The sequence below is a fragment of the Caloenas nicobarica genome, chromosome 11, assembly GCF_036013445.1.
Source record: "Caloenas nicobarica isolate bCalNic1 chromosome 11, bCalNic1.hap1, whole genome shotgun sequence".
In the NCBI taxonomy this organism is placed as follows: Eukaryota; Metazoa; Chordata; class Aves; order Columbiformes; family Columbidae; genus Caloenas; species Caloenas nicobarica.
In genome coordinates, this window is record NC_088255.1 from 3,391,077 (window position 1) to 3,418,809 (window position 27,733).

Genomic DNA, 27,733 nt, shown 5'->3' on the forward strand with positions numbered 1-27,733 from the left:
GAAAAGAACAGTTGTGAATTAAATCCTAAATTAGAATTACAAGGATAAGCATCAATCTTTAAGCCATTGTTTTGGTTTCTATTTTGGTGGCAATGCAATAATAGTAGAATAATAACAGCATAATAAAAGCTCAAGTATTCTGAGCTTGAATTGCAAATACTTTGTATTTCTTTTACTCCTGGGAATCTTTAAGAGCTCTTGGATACTACCTCTCATTTTGCTAAAAACGTTAGAAGTCATATTTTTGCCTCTAACATGCGTGAATCATGTAGTACTGACTCACAAAGATATGTTCTTTTGATAAGAAACACTATATTTTTTTTTTAAAAAGAAATTTACGGTCTTATTTGAAAATGATCCTGAAAGGCCAAGTCCAGATGGCATTTACAGCCACAAAAGGCCATAAAACTGAATTTACACCAGGAATATTTCTAAAGGCTGCTGTGTCTGCTCGGAATTGCAGGAAGCCACTTCCCCCTCACTGGCCTTGGCTGAAGCCAATTTTAAGGGCAGACTTTTCCACTGGAAAGCACTTGTTTACAAAATACTCCATTCTCATGTACAAAGCAATTCCTAACTGAATTTTACTCCTGCAAAGTCAGAAATAACAGTCTTGGGATTCAGCCATAAGAAATATTGATAATCTACTAAAAATCAGCAGCACAAAACTTCAAATAGTTGTGCTAAAAGGTAGATTAAAAAGGTCTTGGCACACCAATTTACAAATTCAGAGATATGCGACTATTATTGTGAAAGGATAAAAACATTAACAGTCTGTGGATTGCCAGAGAACACAAAACACCATCAACATCTGAGCTCGCGCAGTGGTCGGATCATACCCATGGCGATTCCATTAGAGTGGAGATGACCTCTTTTCTTTTTTTTTTCTTTTTTTTTTCTTTTTTTTGCCACTAGAGGTAGGTAATTATATTCTCAGACATAAATTTGTGGTCATATTCAACCATATTTTTTGTATTTCTGGAGTAGTATTGGTACTTTTACAATACAGACGTTTAGATGTAAGCTTCCTTGTTAGCAGAGTTGCTCTGTTGGGCCTGGTCTGGCCCGTTTTCGGGATGAGTGATGTCTTCACTTGGCTGAATCATGACTTGGATGCGCTGTTTAAAGAACAACAGTCAATGTGAGGCAGTAAGTCACGTATACTACAACCAGTCTTAGCTGTGTTCTGCCCATGACATGGAGCTCAAAGACCACGAGCAAATGTTGGAAGCTGAGCATGGCTGGGGAACAGAGAAAGAGGAGGAGAGGAGAGGAGAGAAGGAGGAGAGAAGAGAAGAGAGAGAAGAGAAGAGAAGAGAAGAGGAAGGGGAGAGGAAGGTGAGAGGAGAGAAGGGGAGAGGAGAGAAGAGATGAAGAGAGGAGAGGAGAGCAGAGCAGAGAGGAGAGAAAAGAGAAGAGCCCAGTTTTGATCATCAAAGCCGGTGAGTGGTGTGGGCTCCTCCTATTATCTAATGATCATGTGTCAATGCTTTCAAAAATTAGACCTTAATCCACAGCAAGGCTGAGATGAGGAACATTTCCTGTGGTCTTATACAACGCTGCTCAAGCAGCAGATACATTTTAGAGCAACAGTTCTCCATTTGCACACAAACATTTCCGTAAGACCAAGCAAAATATATTAAAAACGTAGGAGCTAAGAACAAACTGAGGGGAAAAATTTTTTTTGGTAGACTTCTCTGAAGCGTCACTGAGTCTTTTAAAATTTGCTGAAGACAAATATTTGGATCAAAATCTGAACAATTGCATTGCTCGTCAATTCTGCTTAAGATCATCTGTCTCTTTGCAAAGATTGCACTGTCAGCTGATTTGAGAATATTCCAGAAATTCTAACAAATTCATTTTGACAATCTTTCGCTCCCCCAGTCACAGAGGACAGAGATGTGTGTTTCTGTACTTGTGCTGAAGAAGTATCTGTTATGCACAGAATGAGATTATTGGCTGGAGAGGGAAAACTGAGGATGCACCCAGATTAAAAAAAATTAAGTATGGCAATAATTAATAAACAGCGCACTGGTCAATAATGTCATTAAACATTTCACGCTCCTTTAGCAGTATTTCTCTTTGGGCGTTAAAATGGATTTAAGCCACAGAACACCTCTCTCACATGGGAAGCGTCGTTTCCTTTGAACAGCTGGAATAAGGAATTGGGGAGAGGCTAAGAGCACAGTGCTGTGAGAAAAAGGCCTCTCATATCCCTCACGACGTAACTGAAATGGCTTGCATAAAGACTAAAGGGAAATGCAGCATAAGCATAAAATACGCTCCCAAGATTTTACTTTCTCCCAGCTGCAGCCACTGGCACTTGGAACAGGTGTAACACAGCAAATAAAATCTCAGACAGTATCGCAGGACGATATGAGCAGACACATGGAAACCAAGAGTGATGTGGGCTTAGTCCTAAGAGCTTGATTGCCATTCCTTAGAGCAGCACCTGCCTTGATCCATGACAGTACGTCTTGCATTAATAAGGAGAAATTTACATATTTTGTAAACCACTACTTTGTTTTCTAGGTGTAAGGAGCTGGGATGCAAAGTGTCTGGAACTGTCAAAGCCCAGAGGAAAGGACCACATTTAATGCAGTGAATTATGTTTAACAACAGATGGTACAGACGCTGCCTTGTCTTTGCTCTGGTACTTGTTTTTGTGGTTTTGAGCTCAACGAAAAATAAGTGGTCTAAGCAAGTGAGGCCACAGGAAAGATATAGTAGAAAATAACTGCCCAGTAATCTTTTAACAGTGTGCACAGGTCTCGCAAGATGAAATCATGCACTTGGGAAAAAAGGGAGACTTACCTGTTTTAAGGAGCCTTTCAGGGTTAGAAACATGTAAGCCATATAGCCTGGTATCAGCACCATAGAAGACAAAGCCATGAACCAGCCAACTCCTTGGCCCCATTTTGGGAAAACATAAGTTCCCATCGTGAGGGGAGTCATTTGGACAGCACTGAAGATAAATACTCCCTGCAAAATACAGCGGAAAAGAAGATTTGAATGAGATTTCCCAAATCTTCCGCGTTCTAGAGTTTTTCTGGACTGACTTGGAGCTCAAGCTGCCTTTACACTCAGGCAAGGACAAAATGGTCCTTTGGTCCCCGGTGACGGCCACCGGGCACTGGCTTGTGGATGGAGCCGGCCGGCCGGTCTTCCAGGCAGCAAACAGGCACATGTCAGCCCCTGCACTGCCCGCAGCCCTGCTGGCTTCACCTCCAGCCTGGGAATCTGCAAATCACTGTAATTCTGAAATTGGGAAGTTTGTTTGTTTCCACTAACTTTCCTATTGGAATAATAGTATCGGTCCAGCTCTACTGTACCAGTCAGCAACAGGCTGCTGGAGGCTCACAATAAGAAATGTTCTTTAAAGCCTGGCTCTGCACTGACCTTTCTAATATCGCCACCTAAGAGTGCTCGGCCCAGAGGCTTTGACGTTGTTCAGATCCTCTGACGAAATGCATAATGGAAAACGAGGGCAGTCAGAATGGAACCTGCAGTTCAGGAAGTGGCTACAGATTTCTCTGTATAACAGAACTTAGGAAACTCAAAAACCACTTTGAATTTTTCAATAACAAGAGATGAGGAGATAGCTTCCCAAGAAGCTTCTTAGCAAAATTAATGTTTCCAGTTAACACTATATTTTCCCATACATAACCTGCATCTCAGATTGTCCAGTGTGCTGGTACAGGGGATGCCCTGGTACTAGTAGAGTCCTCAGAGAACCTGCACAAACCCAGAGGGAAGGGGCTATTGGGGAAGCTGAGGGTCCTGGGGAATAATACCTGTGTACACACGTGTACTGTACCACTGAGCAGCAGCACTTGTGGGCTGCTTTTTGGGTTGTTTTCAAACAGAGGACCTGCAAACACGGTATTTTTTGCCTTTTAAGTTCCCAAGGAAGATCTCTATCCTGGCCTGTTTCAAATGTCTAAACCAGGGAAAGCTGCTCAACCGAACCAGCAAAGGCAGCAGCTCGTTCTGATCCCAGGCTCAGGCCTCGTGCAGAACATGTTCCCAGAGAGGAGAACGTGGTGCGGCGGATTTTATCGGAACCTCATCGCCACCTGTGAACTTGCACTGGACAACTAATTCTGTTGAAGACTTTATAAGACAGGAGAAATCTGGTAAGCTGTACAAACAACACTGTTCATCCTCTTACTGTACCACTGAAACAACCAAAATGCATTTTTATGCCTTCCTGAACACTTGTTTTCAAAAAATGGAAGCCGCCTTCATCTGGGTAGAGAAGAATAAAGGAACCCTCAGTATAAACACATTTTTGTGCCTCTCTTTAGTGCTTTTTGTTTGCTTTTCTATGGCCTTGGGCTGCCTATGTGGGAATATCAGAGAACTATCAGCGAGTGAGAAGTATTGTGTCACGTGTAGTAGTAGAGCGCTTTTTATATTGCATCTGGGTTTTACTACACTATGTGTGGTAAATTTGCATTTCTTTGCTTATTATTTCAAAAGGTACTCTATGGGCTTAACCGGATAAAAAGTTTAAAATCAGCAAAAGACTGTACTGTGTTTCCAGTGCACAAAATCCTTGCAAGGTTTGCCAGAAAAAACCAGTAGCAACACAGTACAAACTGGGTAATATATTCCACAGAATCCCATGAGAGAAGAACATCAGTTTCTAATCAGTTGATAATCCTAGTCTGTTACCAGAATAGCGCCTGTGAAGGAAGTCAGGTTACAAAGCGTGGCCATTCTTGTGTATATGGCAAATTTGGACTTTAGAGATTGCTACATTTTATCTAAGAATACAATAGATGGTCAAAATTGGTTTCTTACAGTTTTCTATCTCTCCCAATCAAACTCTTGACTAGTTACCATTTCCAGAGGACTAACACAAATCACAAAATTGCACAAGGCTTCTTTTCTTAGCACACAGGCTCCCTCCAATGACACTGGGTTGTGTCTATTGCCTTCAGTGGCATTGCTCAAATCCTTAAAAAAGGAATGAGGTCAGAGTTAAGGTGAACCTGCGGGGGTGGAAATGACAATTTACATCCTTTGAATCATATAAGAAAAGTTTGTTCCTTACTGCCACAATGATAGGAGTGAAAAATGACCAGCACAGTTTCCACCAGATGCAGGGTCTGTATCCCACCATCTCTTGGATGTTGTCATAAAATCTATTAACACCTAAATACAGAAATAAGAAACAATATAGAAACATATCAGATAATTGATTCAATTGAAAGTTCAGTGGCTTTGAGAGACACCGTCATAAATGATAAGATATATTTGGAAGTTCTATACAGACGCCAAGACAACTTTTCACCTATTTGAATGGGAAGGAAATGTGCAAACTTAAAAGTACCAAGAATCCTTTGTTCTCAATCTTCCACATTATAATTAATTAGCGACCAGCAAACTGATTCCCATGCAAAGGCTGAGGAAGTCTGTACATCTGAAGGTCAGCCGCAATAAATGGCCCTTGCTTAATTTCAATTCTAACTGTTATTAGAATGAGAGATTTAGAATGATATTTTACAAATTAAATTAAATTAATAAATTCCTCCTAGCATTAACCAGCTTCATTCTGTGTGGATATATGCACACCACCATAGACATGCAGAACTGCATATAAAATCAAAAGAGTAGCCCTCCTGCTGCTGCTGTTACCTACCAGCACTCCGTCAGCTCCTAAAAGGTATGTCTATCATATTATTTATAACTTTGCATTTTTCTTCATTATTTAGCTGGTGTATTTTTTCCATTTGCTGGATTCATGTGCAGTATCTGTCCCCTACAAAATGCTGTTCCATCCTCTTAAATCCATCAAAAGACAGCAGAAAGACTCTCGTTATCTAGCGCTGAATCAGTTTTGTAATCATGGGAGCAGGTCCTTGGTCTTGCTAACACAGAACTAAGGTCAAATTCACACATACTCTGGGGCAAGCATACAATACATCTTCATTAATCTTTATATCCAGAGCTTGTCAGGCCGGACTTCTGGATTTTTTAGGGAAGTTATGCAAGATACAACTGACCAAGGAGCCTGCAAGATCCTAGACTGACAGAGTCATTTCTGGAAACAGAACATTACAAAGTCCAAAGACCCAAGTCATTGTGTTGAGAACAGCAGCACCTAACACCTCTGAAGATCCAGGCTTTCCAAGGAAAGGGGCAGGAACAAAAAGAGGGAGACATCACCTATTTAGTATTCCTGAAACTCATTTACGCTGGGTGTTTTAAAGAGGCAGAAGTACCTTCCACAAGCCAAATCCGAGTCCTCAGTGGAATTACGTGCATATAAAACAAGGCCAGTCTCAGTTCCACCCTCGGCATGGGCACAGACAAAAGAACAGATCAGTAGATTATGTATCCTTATGATGTGTAAAACTTAGGGAAAAAATAAAAACACCGTTTACCGTAGCACCAGGATATTGAGATGCACTCAAAGAATACGAGGAACAAAAGACTCATTCCACTGGCAGAGTAGTAGTCGAAAAGCTTGAACACATAGATTCCACCCTAAAACATACAAGAAGGAAGTGTTAAAATAAATAGTAAGGACTCCAATTTCAAGACAGATTAAAATGCAAGCTACAAACTAACAGTGGCAAACAGGTTAGGGACACATTAATTTAAATTAATTAAAGTTAACAAGTTAAACTCTTAACAACACTTGAGGTCAATACTGACAAAAATTAGATCACTGCTGGACTTAAACTAATTGGTTTGACTTCACTTTACTCCTCTTCGTTCAAGAATTCAATCTTTTCCCTCAAACAATTAGCAATCTAGGAGATCATGGGAAGCAATGGAGAACGTCCCCAGCTACCGCTTCTGGGACTGTGAGACAGGCTGTAGAGATGTGTATTTTCTTGTCACCTGAACCATGAAGAAGGACAAACTGCATCCGCGGACTACACTTAATGTCTGCTGCCTGAAGGCTTTAGATAGTGCTGATGATAGATCCCGGCCGCTTCAGTGTTTTGCAACGGCTCCTGGTTGGAGCGGGGACAAGGAGAAAGAAAACAGACACTGTATGCCAGACACAAGATCACGTCCTTCTGCAGCACATACCTGAGTAATATTGGACAGTCCTATCAGATAGGAGACGATGCACACGACAGCAATGAAGATTTCTCTGCGATTGCGCAGCAGCTTTGGAAATTCGTCCACCAAAGCTGTTATGAATCCTTCCACAGTGCAGAACTGCAAGTAATGTCAGAAATAAACCATGATGCGATGCACTCCAACAGCAGGGTTACCTTTAGGGGAGGAGTTTTCAATAGTACTCATCACTGGCCTAAGGCTGCACACATGAAACAATAAATGAAAATTCACTTGACTTCAGTGGAAGCAGTGCTGCTGGACGTCCTTGTTTCTGTGCAAGGAGGTTTCCAGCTAGAAAAACACTCAACATCCCAAACTATGAACTACAGCAAGCGCTTTATTAACGTTAAGTGCTCGTTCTTGTGATAGAAGATGATTGACCTACAGTTGAAGGCTTTGACCCCCAGATCCTTCAAAAACGTACACTTCTTCCTGTGGTTTACTCACATACATGAAAGCAAATAGACACAAAAAGTCTAATTAGCTTAGTGCTTCAAGGTGAAGGTTAAAGACATGAGACTGAGTCTCAAACATAATGTTAATAAAGAATATACTTTTTGTATCCCCAGAAAAGGTTTTAGCTGGGGATGTGGTCCTCCAAACGGAAAGCACGGCCACACTTCAGAGTTTTTCTGTATGTATATATTAGAAATAAATGTTATCATTATGATGGCTGAAATAATGAAAACCAGAGTGTATGTAAAATTTTACTGAATTCCAGCAGTGCAATCAGAATTTAACCAATAGTTACAGTTCCTGTAAATTCTAGCATATGAAATGTTTCACTGATAGACAGAAAATGAAGAAAGCGTGACAGCCTGTACATATATATTCTTTTTAATAATATTAGTCTACTTTCCTCAGCTATTAGTTGCCTAGAGACAAGTTCTTTCAAGAATATTTTTGACCCAATTAATTTCACAGTAGTTTCCCCCTAGACTAAGCAATAGGTTTTAATGTCAAGCCTGAAGCTTATTGAAAAACAAAGACGCAGAAAATACAAATTTTCACCTTCCTTTCATGTTGCAGGATAAAATGCCCTCTTGGTCTCTTTGTATTTTGGTTCACAGGCTGAAGTCAACTTGGATTTATAGAAAAAGATGGATTTACTCTACTGAAAGACTAGCACAGCACTAAGCGAGTAGTTCTGCTATTCCTTGATGTTTTGAAGACTGTGCCAGTACCTGTCAGGTGCTGGTTTGACACCAGCGACTGACTGCGGGTAGGTGATTAACACATCTGCCACTAATCGGCCTCTTGCAAATGAACAAACGTTTCAGTGGGGACGTCCTGACAAAGGCCTCAGAGGACGCTTTGCAAAACAAGGCAGGCTGCTTTCCTTAGTGCTTACCATATATTTGCTACCTGCTGAAAAATTACTTCTGATTAATGAATGCTTTTGTTGGACATAGTCCTTTCTAGCACGTAAAGTGCTTTTCTTGTTTTGTGTGCTTTTTTGTTCATTTTGCAGTAAATGTTTTTTAATGATTGCATGACTTAATTATTTAATCTAGACAGTAACTCTGAAGAATATCTTATTTGGATTTGCAAAACCTCTAGGCTGCACCTTTCCATTAATTTCCACTTGCCAGATCCCATCTATAACGCTTAGCCAAGGCCTGAACCAATCAAGTCTTGATCTTTACCACTGGAAAGTGATTTCAGAACATACCAAGATGCAGAATGTCCTCAGTAATGGGCCTGTTCCCTCCTGATTTGCTCCTGACATTCATATGCTTAAAATGAAATGTGTGCTGCACGTTTTCACTCCATGAGGTAAATTCTGAAGTCACCTTTCAGGAATATTTGTGGCACCTACATCTTGTAAAGCATATCCCAGTGTCTTCCACACTGACAACCATTGCAAAGGTATTTTTAATATTGTGATTGAATGGTTAAGATTTCAAAGAAAGTTCCTTTCGCCTGCAGAATAAATTCTCTGCACATTTTGTATATGCTTCCAGCAGTTCATTAAAAAGACAGTGTCTTAGTTTTTTACTATCCCAGGCTCCTTGAACCTCTTAGTCTTTCCTCTCCTCTTCTTATATATCTCATTATTCCTGAAACCGTTCTGCACCAGTACCTGCCGGCAGTGCAGAATGCACAGAGAGGGGCCAACCTTGTACCGTACAGTTGCAGAAACTTAGTCTTCATTATGAATTTTTACAGCAGTTTTACCTGACTGTCAATTCCAAGCATAAGCAACATGGAGAAGAACAGTATTGCCCACAAAGGAGAAATTGGTAACTGTGTCACTGCTTCTGGATACGCTAGAAACGCCAGTCCAGGGCCTGGGGGGAGAAATGGGAGAGAAAATGTCAGTGTGACTGATAGGGCGTTGTGATTATTTGCTCCTGTTGATGCAGAGGGTTTAGGTTTATTTGAATGACTCAGCCAAGGATGCAGCATCTGAGCAGAGATCTCAGCTTCATCGGTGTTCACTGACCAAGTCAGCGCATGGATCTTGCTTTAAAAATGAACCAAACCAAATAGCAGAAAAACCAGCCCAAAACCAACGAACCAAGCAAAATACTGGATGCAATTCAGAAGCTGCTCCTTAGAGACCCCTTTGTGCAGCAACAACAGGGACTGTTTTCCTGGGCTAAGGTTGCATCTCCAGGTCCCGACCAGCATCCTCTGCCTCTCCAGCCGTTACTGATAACTGTCATCTCCTTCGCACCAAGTCGTTCAGAAGAGAAACAAAGCTCAGAAACGGAGAAGAACCTTTCCAGCATTTACAGTATTCCCATTTGCTATTCTATTCCATTCCATGAATTATCTCATAATATACATTTTAATAAACTACATAGCTGTAAACAGGCAAACCTTTTCATTTGTGTTCCTGCGAACCGCTGATGGGGGGCATACCGTTGGAAGGAGGAGATAAATCCTTATTAAAAAAGAAGCTCTTTTCATTGTCATGGCGTAGCTGGAAACCAGCTGATGTCAGGTTAAGAGTGAAACTTGTAACAAACTAAATAATCAGAGAAATAAAATTTGTGTGCCTCACCTAAGAGGGTATCCGATTTTCCAGTTTTCATTAAAAGTAAGTCTGTCTGTGCTAACTGGTTGGACACATACAATTTTCACACCAGTGAAGCGAGGATTGGTATTAGACACCTGAATTGTCCAAGTAAATGAAATGCAGATTTTGAAACAATTATTTGCTGGTAGTAGCAGATATGATTGGAATGCTTCCCAAATGGCAGTAGTAAAAGCAAAATAAAAAAGGTAACTATGTTCTTAATTTTACTCTGTTACACATTCCACCAAAATGCAGACAGCTTTTAATGACATTATTTGTTTTACAAAGCTCTACAAAAGGTCGCAAAACAACATGCCTCACGGTGCTAAAACCAGCATCGGTTTCTGAGTTTGCTCAGAGAAATAGAAGCCTTAATTAAAAGGTTGGATTTCTTTTGCAATTAGTGGCCATAGGAGGTCATATGCATCTTTCAAAAGTCTATTATCCTAGGTATCTTAAAATATATTTAGGAGCTTAATATGATATAAAAATATGAGTTTGTTTGCAGGTGTAGTCTTTATATAGTTACATCTGTATCAAATACATAAATACAAGAAGCTTATTTCACACACCACTGACCTTCCAGAGCATTTTTTGAGAACAGTGTATGCCCTTTTAATTTTTTTCCTAATTTCTTTGTACGTGTAGTTTCTTGAAGATGATTTTTAGGGCTTAAATTATCTGCTTTTCTAACCAGGGGAACATTTCATCAATGGGATATGTTTGCTAGTACAGTAAGACATATTTTGTCCACCAGCGACTTCCAGCCAAGCTTTCAGTTATCAGATCCCTCCCTGTGGCCAGAACTGCTAAATGAGGATCTGGTGCACCAGCTGGGTCAGGGCAGCCATCTGCTCTGCTGCGGGAAGCGTTTTCAGCTGGAAGACAGACAAGGAACTGCACAGAACAGCAGAATCCTTCCGTGGACATCTCACTGCCCTACGTAAAATGACTTTCATCACAGCTGTAGGTCTGAACAGGTGAGAAATGGATCTGCCTCAAAGGGTTTAACCTCACGAAACAGTAAAAGGAATTTCAAACTCTAACTGAATTGGAGAATATGGGCTCCTAAAACATAGCAACCATCATTCCTCCTTTCGGTTTGCGTTTAAGAATTTCCATAGCAAGGGACTCGTAATCTGATGTCCCAGCTAAGCACTGAAGCAGCTAACTGCGCTGCCACCTCCTGTAAACACTGTCCCTGTAAGTAGCAGTGATTAGTACTAATTGCCTCAGCCCAAGAGGAGTCTCTGCCTGTCCGCTCTCCACACCAAGGGCCTGCGAGCGCTGGGCAGACAGAGAGTCTGCTCCACATTAAATGATTTTTGCTGGTGCTGCTTTGAGAGGTTTGAACCAACGCTCTCCTTTTTGCAATCAGTAAGGGCAACTGAAATGAGGGGGAGCTGAGGAACGTTTGGAGGGAGGGATTCTGAACAATTACATGGAGCAGCTGCATACAAGGTACAAACAAAAAATAACTGATGCCACTGAACAACTTAGAGAAGAATAGATTGGATACCTGATGCTGCAACATCTGCAATAGGCCTCTTTGTGACATTAGCCATGAATCCAACAATGGAGAAGATGACAAAGCCAGCAAACATGCTTGTGCATGAGTTTATGCAGCACACTATGATGGAGTCCCTGAAATAAAGGTAAGGTGCTTTAAGCAGTACGTAAAGCAATGCTACTGTTCATCAGTATATTACTCTTCTTTCCTGTGAAAAGCTTTCATGATTCAGGACTTCATAGTTCAGATTTCATTTCATGCCAGACAATTCATAGTGTTTCTCCACTAGTGTAAATGCAGTTTTACAAGTCATTCCTAGTCAGACATAACATCTAATATTCAGATCCAAGATTACACTTTATTTCAATGATTTATTACACAGAAAGACAGAATCCAGCTCCAGCTGAGACAGGAAAGTGCCACTGTAATCTGTGCAGTCATCTGCTTACCTGTAAACATTGTTGTGGAAAGGGTTGTAACTTCCGAGGGCAATCAGTGAACCAAGACCCAAACCATAGGAGAAGAAAATCTGTGTGGCAGCATCCAGCCAAACCTGATTGCAGGAAATAATTTTTTTAAAAATCTGTTTCTGCACTTGAGGAGCAGGTCATATGTCTGAAAGGTGAACAGTTAGTAGTGAAACTTTTGTTTACAAGGACTGAATATTTACCTCAGAGTCTGAAAGCTTACTGAAGTTGGGAGTTATATAGAACAAAATCCCTTCCTTTGCTCCAGGCAGTGTTACACCACGGAAGAACAAGATAAGCAGCATAACATAGGGATAAGTAGCAGAGAAATATACCACCTGATGTGAAGAAACAAGACATCGTAAGTGCCGAAGGAAGAATTATTTGTGCTCGTTAACACTTCAGAAAATGTTTGCTCCCTAAAAGTACTGTAGCAGCAACTGAGGCTGACTTTTAAAATTGACGTGTTTATCGATGGACAAGCTTGCTGTGGAAAGGAATTCTGCCTGCTGCAGAATTCCCTCAACACCAGGGCTCCAAGGCAGGTGGCTGCTGCCGACTGTCCTGGAGATGGAATATAGTGGACCAGGATATTTTCGCACGATGAGCTCACGCTTTTCTTTTTTTGTATTCAACAAGGGGAGCTCCCAACAGCACAAGGTTCGAGTACTCCTACCCTGCTTGTAGAACAACATCTGTCAGGTTATTTCTCCTGCTCTCAGACAGCTGCTCTTGTGTTTTTAAAACACTCTCTCCTCATCTATCTCATGATATAATTGCCCTGCAGGATTGCTTTTCCAAAAGCCTTATAAAAAAAGATGCTATGAAGTCAGGTTCAAACCATCAGCCCTTTTTTTGCCACCTTTGCAGACAGGAGAAATGAAGTTGCGACTGAGCTCAACTAGGCCATGTTCAATGTGCAGCTTGAAGTCACAGCTACAACTATCTTGCCAAAGGCTAACAATTCATTCTTTCGGTGTGAAAAAATCTTAGTTCTCTAGCCCAGGCTGGAGGTCTTACAGCCCAAGCCTTCAGTTACCTCCAGGCCTCATGGCTGCGGCTTTTCATTTCCCTCAGATTTCTTCCCATCATTTTGGGACGAGGGAGAAATATGTACCAATATCAGATGCTGTTGCCCTTTCATCCTGAAGAAAGGTCTGCCAATAATATAATTTCCTTTAATTCATCGTAAATTCTATTTTGCACTCAAACTAGGCGTAGTCCAAGGAGCAGAGCGTGGAAATGTGCATGTGGTGAGAGCCGCCTGCAGCTCGCACTCAGCACCAGGACAGGAGGAGCAGCTCTGATGTGCGATGCAGCTTCTGCACCTACGTATCCGAGTGCGGCAAGAGCCGTGCAATAAATGCACACTTCCCACTGAGGCCTAAACACTGCATCCTCACTCTGTTGCTATCCAAACTAGCTAGGATGTTCATCACAGGAACAAGCAGACATATTTTTAGGTAATTTTATACCTGGCAAAGCCATGAAGTCTATAAGTGAACATACCATCCCAGACTGTGGTCAGAGCCAGCTACAGAGGAGCTACAGAGGAGCCAGCGCTTTCAAAAACATGGTGCTGGATCAATTGAAAAAAGTTAGAAATTCAATACTTCACAGAGCTATGCCAGCAAAACTATCCCCAGTGCCTCTTACCTCACAGATTTTCAGAATATATGGGTAAAATGGGCATTTTTAATTGAAATGTATTTACAGTACTTTTTAATCTTACCTTTCCGGTCCAGCCTACCCCCTTCCAGATACAAAAATACACGAGGATCCAGGCAATTGCAAGAGTAATTGCTAGTGGCCATCGGATTTGCCCCGGTTTTTCCAATCCATCAGTCATTTGGTGCATGTTGCGTCTAGAATAAGCCAACAGAATGGTGTATTTAACAACTAATTCAGAAGATGGTATTTGAATTATAACAAGCAGATCCTTACATATGCACAGGAATGATACAGAGAAAAATTATCGGCTTACTCCCAGAATTCAACCACGGCACTTGTCATGTTGGTGGTGTTTGCTAAGGTGTAATTGGAGAAGCAGCGGTCAGTGTTCCATGGGTTCTCACAGTGTTTCCAAGGAAGAGTCTATTTAAGAAAGAAAAAAACCCCTAAACAGTCAAATGCTTTTCAAGCAAGCAATACCCTCTTCACTAGAAATGAGTGGAGAACTAAGAGATTTGGAGTTCTGCAGTGTACTGTGCTCCCCGGGGTGCATAACTGCCACTCAACTTATTTCACTTCTTATCAATTGTGTACATCAAGTGTGAAAATATTTCTTCCTTTCTTTAATACATCAGCCCAAATGCTTTGGAGTTTGATACACATCTCAGCATGTGAGAGTGTATTGGGGGCTACAAGAAACAAGGGCAGTGAGAAGGATCTCCTGGAGGTCCTGTTAGCTCGTGTTGCACTAGAAGTAATAAAGCTGTGGTGGTTGTTGATCAGAGATTTCCATTTTCCCCTTGGGTCAGGGGGCAATTAGAAAATGAAAACTTTCTATTTTCTACATGCATTTTCTACATGTGCCCATGACATTCAGTTATCTTTCAGAACTTCTGAGAGGCAGAACCTGTTTCCACGTTATCCACAGAATAAATCTAATTTAGATACAATTTAGATATTCTTCTGATGACCAATCTTGGAAAAATCCTCTCACAGAAAATGTTGTATCAGGGTACTGCGTGTTTCAAGTACAAGAATAAGATGCTTCAAGGGAATTAGAAGCCAACATTAATCTAATGCGGGCCAGTGCACCACTTCCAGCCTATGCCTGACCTTTCACATCAATAACAAATCAGAGGATAACAAAACAAGAAACAATCATGTCACTCTCAGACAGTAATTAATGCAAATTTGGTCAAGGGACAATTCTTTAAGGCCGAGAACATGCAAGCATGAATAAAATTTGTAGAAGAGGCAACAGTTGAACAATAATGCATTAATTATTGAGACTTATGTCAGATACTTCCTCAGATGGCCAAAACCCACAAATCAGACAAGACCTACTCAGCTGATGAATCATCCTTGAGGGGAGAAAAAAAGACAGCTAAAAATAAATTTAAGAGGAAGGAAAACAAAGAGAAAATAACGACAATGAACGGAAGTTCAGAGCTAATCAAATCACAGACCTTCCAGTCCACGAGGATTTTTTAATAAACCCCTCCACTATTAAAACACATACTGTTTTCCAAAGAACCAACGTTTGTGTAGCTGCTGTTCGAGAGAAAAAAAAAAAAATCAGTTATACACTAGAATTTTTCTCAGGGGAAGGACTGGCCTGTGGGCTCCAAGGTAGAGGATAGTTTTTCTTCAGTAAGAAATGGCTTATCCTACGGATTTCTATGCATTTTGTGTTAATCTCACACCACTATTGTGAGACAGATTAACCAGCTATTTATATATCAGTTTACATTCAACAAAAAATTCCAACCCCCCACCCCACACACGCACTTACAGTGGTAAAGGAATTATACAGGTAGTATAAGGCCCACGAAATAATCACAATGTAGTAAATATTTAGCCAAAAGGAAAGGACTGCAGCAGCCAGTCCCACACCTGTAAAGAAAACAAAAAGAAACAAAGGAAGGTCACTTTTAGTAACGTCTGTGCAAGTGCCACTTGAAGAGGTGCAGTTCAGAAGGACAAATACAACATATGGGGCAGATACCATTGGCCAAATTTTGCAGAAGCCAAGTTAAAGCTTTTTTTTAGAAGTACCATTATAAAAAGGTGACTAATTCGGGTGGTAGTTCAGTCAGCCATATATTTAATCATAGTGTCCAGTTCTCTCCATGTTGCAGTAAGCAGGCACTGCTGCTGCTGCTGCTGAGATTTTACAGGCAATTTTTACTCCTAGGGAAAAGAGCGAAATCAGCTCATTCTCTGAAGCTGCAGTCCCACAGAAACCTCTGGCAGATGCCTGCAAGTTGGGAATGAGTTACCAGCCCAGGCAGCCACTTAATACTGATCGAAGTGCTTGATGCTGAGCATAATGCTATTATATCATCTCAGACTAAAGAAATGCTGGGGTTCCACAATGAGAATGCCTTGTCTTCTACTCCACACCGGGGCTTCAGGGGTATTTTAAAATATTCAGGCTGGTGACAGTTCTCACATGACACTAAACAGGAGAAAAAGCTCAAAAGAATCAGTATAATGCAAAGCAGGGTTCTGTGCTTTGCAGTGTGCCCCCTTCCAACACAAGTAACTCCCGCAAAGTTAAAATAATTCTCTGTAAGAAACACTTTCATCTCTCTGGTGTTCCCCATACAAATTTTCCTAGAACAAAATCCACTCTAAACAAACTTTTAGCTCACCATGCCCTCACTGTGTGAAGTAATTTATAACTCAAAGTGTAACTTGCTCCTCTGCTGGTTCAGAAGTCAGCTCAGGAGCTCTTGCATGTCAAAGGATTTGGGATTAGAAGGCAAAAGGCACAGTTTGTGATGTTCGAGCAATGAGAAATCTCAAACTAGCTAAAATCTAAGTATGGAGTGAGCTTGTCTCAAGCAATTCAGCATGAAATCGCTACCTTTGAAGTGTCTGGCTTTTGAATTTCAATAAAGAACAACAGGAGATACAAACCTCTGTGACCCCAAACAGAAACACTGTTTACCAAATTGCTGTGAATAGAGTTCCACATCTGCTCAGACAACTATTTCTAGATTTAATACGCTATTTTGAACAGTCTGTATATGTTCCTCACAAAAAACTAATAAGTTTTTGAAGTTCAAAAATAAGTTTGTTGAGATTCTAATGCCTAACTCTTGGTCTTTTTAATAGGGAACGATTAATATCCTAGCATGTTTCGAAATTATCAGTTACACCTCAGGAAGTTAGGGTTTTCTGTAGAAAATTATGGTTCCAGTAAAAATATGAAGGCGTAAATAAACATCCTTGCCCTGTCACTTTGTGCAACTTGGAAACAAATGGAAAGTAATCCAAATGCATACTGTACCTTTGAACATTGGAGCAAGCTTCCACACCCCAAGGCCTCCTATAGATGTATACTGACCGAGGGAACACTCCAGGAGAAACAGTGGCACTCCAGCAAAAATGAGGGTAAGGAAATAGGGAATCAGGAACGCACCTAAAAAGAAACAAGGAAAAAGTCTCTTACAGTGGGGAAAACCACTACTGAGCTTCCAGTGTTTCCATCCCTACTGTATATGAAAAGAAACCCTATTTTTTTCCTCTTAAGTGTAACTTTTCAAAAAAGCTTGTGGAAAGCACGTGTACACTTCTCAACCAGTATCTCAAGAGGTGAAAATAAGGGGAAAAAAATATATATGTCCTCATCAATCAAATATTTTCCATTTAAGTAAAAAGCTAAAATCTAAAAGACGCTGTATTTAGTTGCCTTCATCTATCACAGGAGCATGCAGATAGCATAAAGGCTTCAGCCAGAACTGGCTGCTTTCCAGCTGAAGTTTGTCTTTTATAAAAGGCAAGCTGAGAGTCAGTATTACAAGCTGCAATCCCCTCTAAAACTCAGTCCAAAAGAGAGGCCTCTGAAGGGTTGGAAGACAATGTGTTTTAGTTCTGTTCTAATGCCTTATGGTCTTTTAAGAGCACCTGCCAATTAGAAGGTAGAATAAACTCCAGAGCAGACCTCCAAGCAGAGCACCACACTCAAAAATGGTTCCAGCCCTCCTGGGCAAGTATAAAGAGAAAAAAGAAAACAAAACAACCCCAAACCAAAAACCACCAAACCAAACCGAACAAAAAAAACCCCTACAAAAACAGAAAGCACACCTATACAAGCGAAAAAGCTGTTAAAACCAAGTTCTGTTTTACTGATAATTTTTGTGGTGAATTCTAATACAGAAATATATCCTGGGTTGTAAGAATGAACCAGCAAACATACCTCCACCGTTCTTGCCACAAAGGTATGGAAATCGCCACACATTCCCTAAGCCAATGGCATAACCTACACAGGACATAAGAAAGTCAAATTTTCCCTTCCAAGTATCTCGGTCTGGAAGATCCGTCTTCTTCTTCTGCACTTTTACTACCAAGGTTTTCGGCTTGTCATTGGTGATTGAAGCATCAACCTCCGTGGAGATCTGTCCGTCTGCCACTTTTGTCCCGTTTGTTGCCATGTCTCTGGGTTTGGCTGGAGAGGCTCTGGCAGCAGCCGGACGAGAGATTTCCGCCCCGGTCCACGTGGACAGCAGCTTTGCGGCTGGCGGAACCCCCGTGGGCAGGCACGGCTTCGGTGGGACAGACACCCCCTTGGGCCCCCGGCTGCCGGGATGGGTTGTGAGCTAATCCCCAGTCCTGTACCAGCGTCTGGATTGATCTGTAAAACACAAGGTCACACAAATCAGATTTGCTTCAACAGTACTTTAGGCAACTTAAAAACATACTGTGACCAGAGACCTCGCTGCCGAAAGAGCTTTGCAATGCGGGTGGCTCATGGAAGAGCTGACTCTGCCCTTTGGATTTCCCACAGTGAGTCGGTAGGAAGCTGGGCAGAAATATCATGGTCCACCAAAACCATCTCCAAGCCATCAGTTGCTATTATTTTTCCCTATAGATCTCTTACAAATCTACAGAAACAAAATAATTCTAAAATGCAGCACTGGACTGCACATAGTGTATAACCCAGATTTTATACATCTCTATTCAGAAGATGAATCAGTAATGAGATTTCTATTTAACAGCCTAGTAAATAATATTTATAACAACCCAGAACTTGGGCAATGATCAGTTTAATTGTTATGCATTTAAAAAACTCATGGGGAATTTCCATGATTGTAAAGTTCTTTTATTTACAAGAATCATAGAACAGTTTGGGTTGAAGGGACCTTCCCAGCTCCCCCAGTGCCCCCCCTGCCCTGAGCAGGGACATCTGCACCAGCTCAGGTTGCTCAGAGCCCCGTCCAGCCTGGCCTGGGATGTCTCCAGGGATGGTTCAGCCACCACCTCTCTGGCCAACCTGGGCCAGGCTCTCACCACCCTCAGGGGCAACAATTCCTTCCTCATGTCCGGCCTGAATCTCCCCTCCTTTAGTTTAAAACCATCACCCCTTGTCCTATCGCAACAGGCCCTGCTAAAAAGTATGTGGCTATCGAGAAATAGCACTTGCCACCTTTAATAGGGAATTTAAAATGTTATGAACAGTGTGCACTGTTCTAAAGCACCTTTCTCTAAAACGCTCCCAAAGGAATTAAACAACGAATGAGAACAAGCAACAGGACTTAATCCTGGGTAATGATGTTCAGTTTTACATGTGGTTATAATTAGTTGCTAATACAAGACAAATGTTTCACTAAACTGAAATTATAAGCGCTGTATGTAACAGACTTTTCGTTTCTATTTCCTAACATGGGTTGCACTCTTGCCCCTTTTCAAAAACCATTACTGGTTCTACATAAATTTCCAAAATCTAAAGAAAGAAAAAAATCAAGGAATCAAATACGCATTATGAAAGTGACCTGGGCTATTTCAGCCAACTCCAAAGTGCATGTAACTCCTGCAAACTTCCCCAGCTCCACTTCAACTGGAAAAAACACAGTGAGCTAGTGCCTATTGCATCTGTATGCCCATTTGTGATGGATTTATTGATTAATTCCTCTTATTAACTTATTTTACCATATGCCAGTTACCAGTCCCCAAACAGAGACCACAGCAAATGAAACACTTGCCAGTGTTTGATCAACAATAATTTTCTTTACAGATTGTGTAAAGGAAGATTGAGATTATTAGCCATTCACTTCTATTTGCAAATGATATATTAAGAGAAAAAAAAAAAAGTCCATGTAAAGACTCTGCTATAAACACTGCTCTTTAACTTCTCATTTACGATCGCTGCATAATTATAATGCTTATTATAAGGCCACATCCAATAATTTTAAAAAAAAAAGTTTCAGTAGGAAGCTGAAGGAGAATCAGCTGTAGGTATGCTGGGGTGAGGAGAAACAAGGATCATGCTTGTAACCGTCCTCTGTGTTCCACTTCAAGATGGGACTCAAAGAGGGAAGATCCATCTATGAACTCTCACATCCTCACAAGTCCCTCTGTGCACGCATCTCCCCTTCGTAAAACTGGACTTATTTTTCCATATTTCAAAGCAAGTCTGTCCAACTTTGTGTTCCAATAAACGTCATTTCTGGCTGTAGTCAGAAGTTCGAGCAGTTCCTGATGCCCAAGGACATACAGATCACAGTGTTGGCAAAATGGGGCTCCTGTTCTGAGGGTGGACTGAGCTCCCGTTGGGATCTGACCTCCCCAGGGACACATTGGAGAGCTGCTGGTGCAGAGCTCCAGGAGAGCACGAACCATGTGCAGTTGGCCAGCACCACCTGCTGATGAGCATACAGAACTGACAGGGCTTCTGCATCACCAACACAGGCTCTACGAAGCAAAGGCTCATCAGGGTCTTCTAGTACTGTTACAAACAGGTCCTGTACTAGATTAGACTTTGTTGTCGTTGGGATTTACATTTGGCCTGTGCTTTATCATCAGCAGGAGTTTCCAAGTACTCAAAAAGGCTTAGTGTTGAGGATGGGTGAAAAAAGAAACTCAAAACAACATTAAAAAAACCCCCAATCAACTAACACTACATACATATATATGTATGTATATCTCTTGTTTGGCTCATGATGAGGAAGAAACTCATCCTCCCGGCTGGCACTTCAGGAAAGGATTTGTGCTGGCTCTGCAAACTGATCAAGCCCAGAAGAAGGTGGATTCGCCCCCTGACACCTCCAAATGGGTAAGTAATGGGGCAGAGCCAGCCCCATCACACCCTGCAAACTTCTGGGTATGCATTAAAGCCTTTGCTGAATAACCTGAGTAATTTAGTCCAGTATAAGGGTCCATGAGAAAGATAAACCAGAGGGTTAGTTCAAAAATCTTCGTGAATAAAGCAAAGAACCCGGGATTTTGCGAGTCCTCATGGAGGAAGGTGCCCCGAGCTGTTTGCTGAATGTCAGGCTGAAACTTCACAAGACAGCCCGGCGAGTGTGCGCACACCTGTGTCGAGGGTGAGAGGGGCTGGCAGGCAGCCTGGGGCTTTTAATGTTAAAAGAGATTGGAAGCAGTAGTTCAGACAACCACACAGGGAGGTGTGTTCCCCAGAGATCAATCTTGGGGCCAGTTCTGTTTAATATCTTTATCAATGACCTGGATGAGGGCAGGAGGGTAGGAAGGCTCTATGGCCATCTGTCCTGCCCTACTGCTGGTGATGCCATTTTTCTGTTTGCAAACCCTGCTGGAGATCTTACTGTCAGTGGTGCCAGTGCATGGACATTTGTGCATGTATGGTGATACAGCAAATCAGCATCGCACAATGAAAAAATGCTTTCACTCCATAGGCTTGAAACTAAGTTTTTTCCATGCTATGAAAAATAATTTTCTCCAAGCCTGCAAAATAATAATAATAATGATGATAATTAAATGATAATAATAAATTACAGGGTAACCCCTAACCTCCAGCTCACATTTTCATATACAGTAGGACTTCAAAACCCACAACTTACATACAACAATCAAGAAGAGCTAACGATACAGCTCTAAAGATACTTGGTACATGCTATCTAATCCGATTAGGCAATATCCCACAGCACTGGGATTTAAATTTAAAATTGGTCTGACATGGAATGGGACAAAAAGACACTTATGTAAGCTCTAGGGGTTGGCTTGGGCAAAGCGAAATACAAATTGTAGTTGTCATCTAGCAGAGCAGGTACGACACTCGCTATGCAACATTATGCTTTGTGGGAATAAGACGGAGAGATCTTTTAAATAAGTCGGTCTTTGCTTCCCCGGTTCCTTCATGCCAACACTGAGTGTGCTAGGAAGGGCACAGCAGCTTCTCACCACATTCCTCAGTGCACAATAGAGCTTCCTTGACTTCAGTTACTAGGGTTGCTGAGCCAAGAGGAGAAAGCCCTCTAAAACAGGGGGCTGGATACCATCTGGCTGTCCCACATCACCACCACACAAGAGAAGAATGACTCAAGAGAGCCAAGCACACATAGCAGCCAAGGTAATAAGCACAACCAGGGTAACTGGAACAAAGAGAGTGCCACTTTATTAATAAAAGCATTTTTCTCTCCTGGTCTGCATAAAAGTGGATTTGAACAGTTTAGAACTGGCTGCATAAAATCAAAGTGAACAGCAATATTACTATCATCTTTCACAAGTGATAGCAAAAGGCAATAAAGAACAGTTCAGAAGCACACATAGTCAGCAGGAAACCCCAATTCCTTCAAATGATGAACCTTGGTACATTCAAAGTACATTCCCTCCCCTGCAATCCACTGTGTTCCTTCCTCCCTGGAGAGCAGCAGCTCCAAGGGCTCCACACAAGGCAAAACTACAGCAGCTTCATTCAAGAGACGCTGAAGAAATGCTGTTATAGATAATGCCACATTTGCCTCATAAAACTTTGAAGGTATGACTCCTCTGACCTGAGTGGGACTCCAGTTGGCCCCTCTGTGGCGACGAGCTATTTGCACTTTTATTCTGTTTGTATTGGACGATCAAGTCAGAAGACCATGCATATGCTAAGTTTCATAGCAAAACACATATCCTATGTCAGCAGCATCCTGGAGTGTATTAAATGGGACTGAAATATAGAAATTGTAAAAAGAGGACTGTCGAGTGCATTGGATTTCCATTCTGAGATGTCCACAAGGAGAGCTTTGTTTTATTATTCTTTTTATAGGGGAAGGAAGGTACAAAAAATCTAAACACCACTGTCCATATTTTCACTTTGATTTTACCTAAAGGAATTACAAAGGGTTCAGGTTTTGTGCAAATACCTATTTGTGGAAAAGCTTGCTAGCAACAGGGCCTTATATGAAAAATACTGTTAGATTTCAGGTGAATGTAATGGCATGAGCCTTTCTGTAATGGTTTTCTTGTGTTTAGCTTGCATAAACTAAATAGTAGCTCTTAATATTTTTACTGCCTAATAAAATGTCACATGATTTCACCCAAATTCCCATGTTTAGTCAGTGAAGTACATTAGGGTTCCACAGATAACATAGCAACAAATGAAGGACCTTAGCTGGCTGTTAGTACTTCTGAAGTTGGCCCAAAATAGAGTTGTATATAGCATCTAAATTAGATTGGATGCTTGTCCATAGCAGCTTGTTATTTTCAAGTTAAAAGCTATACAAGTCTATATTTTGACTTTAACATGATCTTCCCTCTGGTTAAAAAAAAAGAAAAAATAATATTAGTTCTACAGGAGTAACAGTGCCACAGACCTAAGCATCTGTCTGATTAAATTTGTCCAGCCAGCTACATTTCTTTCACTATTAACAGCCACATTTGCAGAAAGAAATCTAAATTACACATTCTCTGAACATCTGGTTTTATAAGCTGTATGTAGACGTTCTGTGCATCTATCTTTCTTCTTAACTATTTATACACCACATATGTGCTTTGCTGAGAGACTTTGGAAAGCTATGCATGTTTAAATATGAAATGGTAATCCACAAAAGCTGCCATGTCTGCAGGGGGTGTAAACTGATGTATCATTATCAGCTGGGAGAAGGTGAGCTGTGTGCTGGAAAATCTTCAGAAGGTATAGAAAAGCAAAAAAAGATTCATTAAAAACCTGCATGCTGCACTACCAAGATTTTTTTTTTTTATGAACGGTATTCTGTTTTGGTTGTGCAAAAAAGACACATGAACTCTTGGTTGAATAGAGAATTATGAAACAAGCTTCAGTAAGATGTACTTAGGGTATATTTTAGAGGCATACAAACATGCCCTGTACACCCACACTCCTCTTCCACCCTTCGGTCACCCCTGCTTCAAAAAAGTTGCCCAAAAGTACTGCTTGAACTGGAGGTTTTTTAAATACAGTAACAAAACTAAAAATAAATATTGTCACATCACTTATTTGATGTAACAAGTATAGTAATTCCAATAACAAGAGACAGGGCTGGCCAAAAACCACGGCTTTGACCAAATCGATATGAAGGTATCTACAAGAATACATTTAAAGAAAGGAGTTTGGAATGCTTTTAAGCAGGTGAAGATTCATCAAGCCTGCATCTTGCAGCGGGATCCAACATGACTGATATGTGCTGAATTTTTTTCTTGGTGCTGGGATATGCAGGACATGCTCTTCCGTGACTTCTCTGATGTCTAATATAGGCTTGGATGCTGCAACTTTTCAGGAAATTGATTAACTTTTGTCTCTTGCCTCTAATTGATTTTTTGAAGCTTATCAATAGAAGCATTGAAGATTTTGGGCTCTTCTCTGTCAAATATGGCTGACTCCAATCACAGGGTTGAGAAGCTACGGGGAGCAAAGCAGCAGGCAGCAGGCTGACAAACGACTGCACGTGCGATGTCTCCTCCAAGAGGCCAGGTGACACAACAGATGCAAACTGTAGGTTGACAATATATTAAGTACCACTAAAATATCAACCTCTCACACCTCAGAGTAGAACACCTGCCTGAAAGGGGAAGGGGAAACAGGATGGAAGTGGTGGGAGTTTCATTCCCTTGCCCATTTGTAAATATTTACAGAGAGATTTCACCCACACTGATCAAACACAGACACCTACTCCTGCAGGCTCCATGCCATCACCACTCATCTGCTTGCTACCAGTTCTAGCCACCCTTCAAGGAACAAATCTCTAGCTACCCAGTAAAGCCTGCATGGAAAGGAAAGAAATAAAATAGTTTCCTAAAAATATTCTGGTTTGTCTCTCCTTAAGGTGTGCCAACATTTCTACAGCATTTATCTGTCTCTCAGGGGATGCACAAGCTGTCACCAGAATCCAAGACAGTGTTAAGGATGGCATCTATAACCATGGCTTGAAGATGGTCACACTACCACCGAGAGGGAAAACCAGCAACTTCTCAATTTTCTAGTCTTCACATGCAGCAATAATTCAGTACTTCAGAAACGAAGACGAAAAACAGAAGCCAAACAGCTCACATTTCTGTGGCATACAGGTCCCTTCGGAGACACTTGCATAATTTTGAGCTCAAATCACAAGCATTTACTCCCTAATTCCAGCTTCAGTTCAGTAATGAGACTTGCATTCATCTTCTGTAGTGCACAGAGCTCTCCTGGTGTGAAATTCACTCTAGTGTAAAAGATGTGAAGGTCTAATGTGCAGAAAGAGCTTGTCTCTTATAAAGTACTGCTATTAGGACATAGTAGGGTCAGATACTTATATAAATGTTTCTCACTTTCCACAAAAATCTCTCATATTTCTTTTCAAAGAACTTACTAGCAAAGGTATGCCTTTGCAATTACAAAAAAGAGAAACAAACAAGAAACGTAAGATCCAAAATAATGAAAAGTGCTGACCATATAGCCCATGCTAAGGTTATTTTAAAAAGACAACGAATTTTGTCTTCTTGTTAACATAAGAGTAAATATCAAGCAAAAGACACTTGCACAAGTGCAAAATTATCCTGACAATCTTGGGAGTCTGCTTAAATCCTGTTTCAAAAATCGCAATATTTTCTTGTAACCCTGTAATGATTTTCCCATCTGGACCATGTATAACTTTTGTTTAACATAGAAAACTGATCACAGAGGGAGATGCAAAGAGACAGGAACTTTTTCCAGCCATTGTGGAATTCTATGAAAACTGAGTAAGTGATAATCAGCCTCTTACAAGGCTCTATACTAACTAATGTTACTTCCCAATCAATCCCAGTGATTTTATCAAGGTTGTGGGTAGTTATACGTTATTTCAGTATATTATTGCTCAGCTCACATTAGCACAATCTGCCCACACTATTCTCTATTTACACATCAGAAAAATTTCTGGGCCAAACTTCAAATAGATTTCTAGCATTTTACAACAGAACCAAATAGCCCTTAAGATGCGATGTACCCACTTGTTCGGACGCTTTGGTGATTCTTACCTTACTGAATATGGTGTTTTCTTTGTCGTCTCCATTGCTGTATTTGTTTGCAATGAAGTATTTGTGACAGGTTCTATTATTAGCTTCTAGACTGACTACAGCAACAAAATATAATGATTACCACACACCCACTTCTGGCTTCACCACCGTTCGACATTCAATAAGACTTGCTCTAGAAAACCTGTCTGGCCAAGGTTGGCATTCCTGTACTGATTTGGATTCTTGTCCACTGCTGAAGTTTTATAGAGCAGGGTAATAAGCTACTGCTGTATAAAAATGGGTTTGCTCATTGTTCCTCACATTAGTTGGGTATCATTCTTTAGCCCTAATTGGTATTAATAAGCACTTGTGCTGTGCAAACCCAAAGGCCTTCCCACAGAGTCCACATTGGTTTTCAGTGTAGAAAAATGCAACTGGTAGGGAGCACGGAGAGGTTCAAAAAAGGTGGTGACTGGTGAGTGTCAGCATCCTGGTTGATGCTAAGGGAGGTTCCAGTATCCCCTTGCTGACCCCCAGGAAATAACCCAACATAGCAGGTCCCTCTTGGCCACAGAAGCAGGGTCAGGAGAGCAGGATATGCACCATCCTGCTCCAAACTGCAGAAATCACAGTCCTGACTTAGAGGTACTGCCGATCGCCCGATTTTGCTCCCCTTACAGACACCTTCCTCCCATCCACCCCTCTCCCTGTTACCACCCTCAGCTCCCTCTGGCAAACAGCTTGCCCCCATTTTGTACCTTCTTTGGTATTGGTGACACACTTGCCCCAATTGTTTCTACATCAGCAGAGCGGTTCCCTGGGCAGTTCTGGCTTCCTGCGTCAGGGCATTGAACTTGTGCTGGCTCCAAGCTGCACAGAGATGAGACCTTGGAGACACACCAACGCAGGAAGCCAGGGCAGAAAAAGGGAGCAGCAAGTACAACAAAGGCAAAGTAATTCACCCAAGCAGTAGGCTGGGGCAGAATTTAGAGCAGAGTTTCTTTGAGTCCCAGTGTAATCCCCAAACCTTCAATAATAATATTGCTGCACTTTTCTAATAGCCTCTTTTTATTTCCAGCATGTACAAATGATTAGGTATGAAAGACTGCTTGCTTCGTGAAGGCAAATAAAGGCTCCAAAAAAGATCACAGCCTCCCTCTACACAAGAAAAACGAAATAAAACCAATCTCAGTGTAAGTAACAGGAGTTAGTGTTTGTTATTTAATTTTTATCAGTCTGGCAAGTCGCATGTTGTTTCCCTTCCAAAAGAGAACACCCTGATATGCTACAGCCACATTTACTGGTAGGTAGCCATCCCTAGGTAGCCTGGAGATGTAGGAGAGGGTCCTGCAGTGTTGCAGGAAGGGGGTCACCATGTGAACTGGGCTGCAGCACCCCTCTGTGAGACCAGAGCTGCTCCAACTGCTCTGTTACGGATGGCTGCGGGACACAGGAGTGAAGAACTAACTACATGAAACTGGCCCACCAGCCCAGTGCCTCAGCTCAGGCCAAATCTGCCACAGCCAGCCCTGGGGCAGCATCGTGCTGGGGTCACTAATGCTGCTGGAAGCCTAGGAAACCTGTGCACTGCCTTATTCTTTGGGAGCTGCCATGTCCCTGAAGAAGTACAGAGTTACTTTGTGAAAACATGACATAAAACATGACATAAACCACCCTGCCTTCCTTCTCTGTGTGCTGATTGAGTCTCCTGGGATTTTGGTCTGTTTGAGGTCTGTAAGAATCTCCTATCTATCAGCATGCAGATTTTTTTTCCCTCCTCTTTTTTTTTTTTTTTTTTAAAGC

At 41.4% G+C, this 27,733-nt stretch overlaps 1 protein-coding gene across 1 annotated transcript; it reads right to left on the minus strand.

The window, feature by feature from the left end:
* Nucleotides 1-1,013: 1,013 nt before the first annotated feature.
* Nucleotides 1,014-18,195, minus strand: SLC6A1 (solute carrier family 6 member 1). Its single transcript, XM_065642958.1, has 14 exons — nt 17,961-18,195; nt 17,052-17,183; nt 15,549-15,649; nt 14,070-14,179; nt 13,818-13,950; nt 12,289-12,423; nt 12,068-12,171; nt 11,628-11,752; nt 9,262-9,374; nt 7,051-7,182; nt 6,393-6,495; nt 5,060-5,160; nt 2,815-2,982; nt 1,014-1,118 (listed from the first exon to the last, which is right to left on the minus strand). Exons 1-14 carry the CDS (start codon nt 18,193-18,195, stop codon nt 1,014-1,016), a joined length of 1,797 nt encoding a protein of 598 aa, XP_065499030.1.
* Nucleotides 18,196-27,733: the final 9,538 nt, after the last annotated feature.